General features: G+C 47.2%; 1 protein-coding gene across 1 annotated transcript; it reads left to right on the top strand.

Moving 5' to 3' along the window:
• Positions 1 to 240: 240 nt before the first annotated feature.
• MRPL15 (mitochondrial ribosomal protein L15) lies at positions 241 to 6,265 on the top strand. Its single transcript, XM_010989541.3, has 5 exons — positions 241 to 477; positions 1,394 to 1,548; positions 2,140 to 2,305; positions 4,448 to 4,571; positions 5,041 to 6,265. Exons 1-5 carry the CDS (start codon positions 370 to 372, stop codon positions 5,376 to 5,378), a joined length of 891 nt encoding a protein of 296 aa, XP_010987843.1. The 5' UTR covers positions 241 to 369; the 3' UTR covers positions 5,379 to 6,265.
• Positions 6,266 to 6,619: the final 354 nt, after the last annotated feature.

Below are 6,619 nucleotides of genomic sequence, written 5' to 3' on the forward strand. Positions count from 1 at the left end.
CCCAGAGGACAGGCGGAGAGACCCAACCGGCCGGCCACGAGAGCTCCACATTCTCCAACGCGCAGCGTCTTCAGCGCCTGCTCTGTGCGGCGGCAGAGAACGTCGTACGTTCAGAGCCGACGTCAAGCAGCGCCGTCCCAGAACACGATCTCATCCCCAGGAAGCTGAAAACAAGGCCGGAGCCCCCAGAGGTCAACAGACCACCCACTCGGCCGCCATGGCGGAGCCCGGCTTCCGGCGCGCCCTGCGGCTGGCCGTACCGCGAGCCCTGCAGCACGACGGGGGCGGGGCCTCGGCCGTAAAGCAGCGCCCGGAAGCACTTGGGTCTGAGCGGCCCCGCGCCCTTGCAGGTTGTCGGGCGCGCGGGTCATGGCCGGCCCGGTGCGGGGCGGTGGGGTCCGGGCCCTGGGCCTGCTACGGGCCCTGCCCCGTGTGAGCCTGGCCAACCTGCAGCCGAACCCGGGCTCCAGGAAACCGGTAAGTGGCTGGGGGCGGTGCGGGGTCGCGGGTCCGGAGGCACTGGGGGAACGCGGGGTCCTTAACTGACGCGGGAGAAGCTGCCCACGCGGTTCCAATTGGCAGTAAGGTTCCTGTTTAGGAGCATAATTACGTTAAGTAGGCCGGGAGACCGAAGCTGCAGGAATTACCAATGACTGTGTCTTTCAAAACGAAGTCCTTTTCCAGTGTGCCTTAACCTTTGTGGGAAAGATTGATTACGTTAGGTGTCTGTTTTGCCAGTCACCAAACACGGCTAGAAAGGGTGTCAGTGGACAGACTGTCGTTTTAAAAATAAACTCGTTGTAGGGAGGATATAGCTCAGTGGTAGAGTTCACGCTTAGCATGCATGAGGTCCTGGGTTCAATCCCCAGAACCTCCATTAAAAATAAATAAATAAGCCTAATTAGCCCCCAGTAAATAATTCACTGCTTTCATGAAATGACAGGAAGTAAATTAAGAAAGGTATTTTCTTTGTAAATTCACATTTAAATAAAATACTGTATGTGGGTAACAATGGCGTAGTTACAATTAAGTCCAAAATAAATGCGCTTGAATCTCATGTAAACTTGGCTTGTTCTGGATGTTTAATTCCAGGATTTGTGTCACTTCCAGCCTAGCAAAGAGTCCTTTTTCTCATCTCGTCCTTGGAACTTTGCCTTTGAAACACATCCTGGGCTTTGGTTGCAAGAACTAGCTCCATCTTCAAGGGAAAAGTTGCAAATGTAGAGTGTTTGGACTTTTTAGAGCAGCTAGAATGGTGCCCTGCATGTAGTGGTGTTAGCTGGTACTGGTCGGTTGGGTTGAATGAAGGGCCTAACGAAAAGAAACAGCTCAAAGGTGAAATACAGTTTAAAAAGATGCGTCTGTAGCTCATAAAACATTTCTTTCCTTGTAGGAAAGACGACCAAGAGGTCGGAGAAGAGGTCGAAAATGTGGCAGAGGCCACAAGGGAGAACGGCAGAGAGGAACTCTGCCCCGACTGGGCTTTGAGGGAGGCCAGACCCCGTTTTACCTTCGAATCCCAAAATACGGGTTTAATGAAGGACACAGGTAAGTTCGTTTTGCTTTTTTTTTTTTTTTTTTTCGCTTTGCTTCTTAGCATAAAAATCCCTACTTTTTACTGAGAATCATCTTCAAATAGCTTGGTAGAAGTTTAAATCCACTTTGAAGCAAACTTTGCTACTGTTTCTCTGGAACATTTTCAGTAGTGAAATTTAGCATGGATTAGTAGGAGAAAAAGCCAGGCGTTGCACTCAGACGTGCAAGGTGGAGCCGATAGTGCCAGCTCTCAGGGTTGTCTAGAGCAGTAATATATATATAAAAGTCTGGCCCAATGTAGTTGCCCAATAAAAGGTAATTGCCATTACTTTGAGTTTCATTTATAATGTAATTCAGATAGTGGGTTAAATTTTCCACATATTTGTTTATTTGTGTAAATGAGTGAAATAAATGCTTCCAGAGGCAAATACTGGTTTTTTTTTCATTGTCAAAAATCAAGGAATATTACATGTTTATGCTGTCCTCAGGATCTTTTTTAAGCCATCTAAATTGATAGAGGGAAACACAGGACAGAGCTTTGAGTTAATCTGAAGATCCTACAGGAAGGTAGGCCTGACTGAGTTTTCCACCTGTTACTTTTAGCTTCAGACGCCAGTATCAGCCTTTGAGTCTCAGTAGACTGCAGTATCTTATTGATTTGGGTCGAGTTGATCCTACACAACCTATTGACTTAACCCAGCTTGTCAATGGAAGAGGTGTGACCGTCCAGCCATCTAAAAGGGATTATGGCGTCCAGCTGGTGGAGGAGGTAAGCCTGCATTCGGTTTTTTGGAGTTAAAACACAGACGGCGTTCTGACTTCCGTATAATCAACACTGTGCCTCCTTTGTGTTTATCCCCTTTGATTTGTCGTGACCGTCATGTAGTGGCGACTGTTATACTGGGTTGTGGTTTTGGAAAGCCGCACGCTGTCTTGGGGGCCGGGGTGGGGGGGGCTCCGCTCCCATGTGTCTGTTCCGCTTGCTCCCTTGCTCTCCCTTTGGTTCTCTGTTTGAACGTCATCCTACTAGGAAGATCTTTTTGATGTTCTTTATAAAGGAGCACTGTCACCCGCATAACCCGACTGCCTTACTTTGGCAAAGGCTTCTTTGAATGTATGAACACCTGACGTTCATTACCAAGTAATGCATTTGAGTGTCATTGTCTTCCTCAATGTGATGTCAGTTCTTTGAGAGCAAGTGCTTTGATTCATTGCTGTATTTTCAATATTGGAAATATTAGCTCATGATAGTCACTCAGTATTTATGGAAGAAAGGAATAAATCAAATCTAGTTCTCATTGTAGTGAAGATGTTTTCTATTTATAGAAATTGGCCAGGAGTTTCATAAGGAAATAAAAGTGCATTGTTAAGCAGCACCTGTTTCTTGTATGTCAGTAATACAATAAAGCTGTGTAAGTGACTGCATGTCCACCAGGGGGCAGCATATGTTTACAGGAAGACCGTTTCGATTCCTTTGAAAAAGTAAATGTGGATAAAAGCTTTCTGAATAAAATGATTTGAAGGGAGAATACCAAATACACGAGTAAGCCTCAGTGCTCTGCTTTGGGTGTATAAGGAATACACATGTAGATCAACATGTGGAAAAGCCCACGACCTCACCAGGCATCAGACTGTACATCCAGCAGCTTTCGGGTTGTGTCTGTTAAACCGGCAGAAGCCATTCTGCGGTCTGCCCCAGGGCAGTGGTTGAGTGCAGTCACACGTCACCTACAGCCCTGTAAACTGGGTAAACTTTTCTGGATTTCAGATTTGCGGTAAATCATGGGTAGTGACTGTTTTGATCTTTCAGTGCAAAATTACCAATTTGGGAATATATGTTCTCAAGGAAGAACAAAATGAAAGAAACCTAATTAAAGAAATTGTAAATACGCTTCTTAGTGTACTGGAGTACTGGAATCAACCCCGGTGCCCAAGGGGAGGGAAACGGTTAAGTCATCTATGGAGCAGTAATTAGAAATCTCAAATGCTACGGCAAGACCTTGTTTTATTGATCAGAGGTCCCACTGACTGTGAAAATGCCCACCAGTGTCACAGGTGGGGAATGTGAGAGAATGTGTCTTGGAACTGATGGCATGTTTTGAAGTTGGAAGCCAGCTTGCTTCAGGCACACCAAAGTAGCAGATTTGTATCACTGCAAAAAGAACAGTGACCATCTCTTTATTTTTGCCAGACTCTGTTTTGAAATTAGAGTAAAATATGACATATCTTAACTCAAGTGACCAAGGACAGGACTTTAAGCAGTTCAGTGCTACATTTGTATTTCTGCCGTCCTCTCCGCCTCCTTCCTTAGAGGGCCTGACCCTTTGACGCTCAAATGCCGTTGTCAGATGTTTTGTTTCTCGCCGGTTCTAGCTTGCTGATCCCCCTCTTTGACCATCTCTTGGCCTCTGGCTTACGCGTGGGTAAAGAATGTGTGTTTTTGTCTGTATCACACCGCGTGCTGTTGTGGCAGGAATGCAGGCACCAGGAGTAGACTCCCTGGCTCTGTGATCTTGGGCAAGTTGCCTAACCTCTCTGTGCGTCAGTGTCGCCATCTGTGCTGTTGGTGTGGCGATAATTCTGTTGGTTGAGGGTTGTTTGCGGATTAACTAGTCTCCTGTTAGTGAAGCAGTGGGAAGGAGTGCTTATGCTGGTGTCCGCTGAGAACATACAATGGAAATCTAGCCATCCCTGCTCATAGGAAGTGAAGATTGGTAAAACAAGCTGGCCTAAAAAAGGGTGAAAGAATTTGATGTTGTTTGGTGGGACCTCAAAGCAGAGGTATTTAAAGTAGGAATAGCTGTTACCTTGTAGCCACTTTGGGGAGAAACAGTGTAGAAGGCAGCCCGCCCGAACTGACCCCCTTGTAGGCGAGTGGTCTGCTCACAGGCCTTGTGTTGACGTGTGACAGGGCGCTGACACCTTTAAGGCGAAGGTTAACATTGAAGTGCAGCTGGCCTCGGAGCTCGCCATCGCTGCAATTGAGAAGAACGGAGGCGTGGTCACCACCGCCTTCTACGACCCCAGGAGCCTGGGTAAGCTCGTCCCCAGGCGCTCGCTCCCCTCAGGGCCTCGTGCTGACCGCCCAGCCAGGGTTTGAACGGCCTCACGGCTCCCTGACTTGCTGTCCAGGCAGCTCGGTTTCCTGTTTTAGGATGTTCTGCTTGCGGTGTGGCTGGTGGGGCTCTGTCTTTTCGTGTCCCTCAGCCAGTATGTCACAAAAAGGGAAACGTGGGGCTTAAACACGGTACTTCCCATGTTTGGAAATTCACTAATTGTTGGTAACCCAGGAGTAACTGACTTTCAAGATGCAGATTTTTGAAAACCAAGCATTTCCATTTGCTTAAGACAAGCCTGTTTAATAAAGAAAAAAGTTCTTGGAATTAAGTTCTCACCTTGAAAATATTTAAAAATTAATAGTTGAAGTATATCATTATTAGAAGAAAATCATTATGCACGTAGCCAATGTTTGCAACTTTTTTCACTTAAACATTTTTTTTTTAGAAATCCTGTGCAAACCTATTCCATTCTTTCTCCGAGGACAACCGATTCCAAAGCGCATGCTCCCCCCCGAGGCGCTGGTGCCCTACTACACTGACGCGAAGAACCGCGGCTACTTGGCGGACCCTGCCGGGTTTCCCGAAGCAAGACTTGAGCTCGCCAAGAAGTACGGTTACGTTTTACCTGATATCACCAAAGATGAACTCTTCAGAATGCTCAGTGCTCGAAAGGATCCAAGGCAGATTTTCTTCGGTCTTGCTCCTGGCTGGGTGGTGAGCGTGGCAGACAGGAAGCTCCTCAAGCCCACAGATGAGGATCTGCTCCAGTACCACAGCTCCTGAGCCCGCGTGGCGGGGCGTGGGGGCGCGGCGGGGCGGGCCCCTCGGCGGGTGCTGCTGTTCTCTGCGGCAGCGTGCATCTTCCTCTGTTTCATCTAAATTGAAATAAAAATGCAGTAAGCAAGCACTGCATAGAGGAGCTGGATCTGTGTGCGTCCTCAGAGGCACAGGCTCCCTGGCTCTCTGTCCAAGGACGCGTGTAACTCTCAGAAAATTTCCAGTCGAGTTCTTCATCGTCTTTTCCTCCAGGTCTTGTCTCATCATTGCTGCAGGTCCGAGGGAACGAGCGGGGCGGGGGGTGGGGCGGCGCTGCTGGGGCGAGGTCAGAGGCCGCTGATGAGCTGGTGAGCCTCTTAGTAGCCGCAAGGAAGCTCTGCTCCCCAGGGTCCAGACAGTAAGCCTTCAACTCGGGACCATTCAGAGGTGGGATGTGGGTTTAAGGTTCAAGACTGGTGAAGAGCTTGTAAGTAGTTCGGTATCTGCTAGCAAAATAGAGACAAAAATTCCAAGCAAATTCAGTTTCTCAACTCTGGTGAGTCGACAAAAACGATCAAGCCATCAGCGAGGAAGGCAGATGTTCTAATTCTGACGGATGTGATTTGACCTTGGAAACCTTTGTCTTTCAGTCCTTGTAAATGATTTTGAAAAAATGTTCAATGATCATATAAGCCATAAAAACAGTTGGTCATGTGAAAACTAAACCTGATTAACATGAAAGGCTCAGCAGTCAGTAAGCTCATTAGCTTTGTGAGGATCTGTTGTGGCCAGACCGTACGAAAGCTTAATTTGTCTCGATGCAGTTGAATCTTGAATAATTCATGATAATTCTTCTACAGTAGAAATAAAGTAATTGCTGTCTGTTTATTAAAATAAAAAAATTAAAAACCTGAGCAGTACAGTTAACTTATCTACCTCATACATTGCTGACCTAAGTTTCAATTTATTTTATTTTTCAATTATGTATGTATTTTTTGTTGACGTATAGTCAGCTTACAGTGTTGTATCAGTGTCTCGTGTGCAGCGCAGCGCTTCAGTCCTGCGTGAGCACGCACGTGCTCGCTTTCACCCTCCTTCACCAGGTGACTGCGGGGAACTGAGCGTAGTCCCCTGTGCTGCACAGTGTGAACTTGCTGTCTGTCCGTTTGATACGCAGTGGTCAGTGTCTGCACCTCTCAGACTCCCAGTCCTTCCCTTCCCACTTCCTTCCCCCACTGGTAACTGTAAGTTTGTTTTCTGTGTCTTGT

The sequence above is a fragment of the Camelus dromedarius genome, chromosome 30 (genome assembly GCF_036321535.1).
Source record: "Camelus dromedarius isolate mCamDro1 chromosome 30, mCamDro1.pat, whole genome shotgun sequence".
Lineage (NCBI taxonomy): Eukaryota > Metazoa > Chordata > Mammalia > Artiodactyla > Camelidae > Camelus > Camelus dromedarius.

Bases quoted from the DNA above. Each gene is read 5' to 3' on its own strand.
- MRPL15 (XM_010989541.3), top strand. From the start codon at position 370: ATGGCCGGCCCGGTGCGGGGCGGTGGGGTCCGGGCCCTGGGCCTGCTA. The intron at 478-1,393 runs GTAAGTGGCTGG...CTTTCCTTGTAG, and splicing joins ACCCGGGCTCCAGGAAACCG to GAAAGACGACCAAGAGGTCG. The intron at 2,306-4,447 runs GTAAGCCTGCAT...GACGTGTGACAG, and splicing joins GCGTCCAGCTGGTGGAGGAG to GGCGCTGACACCTTTAAGGC.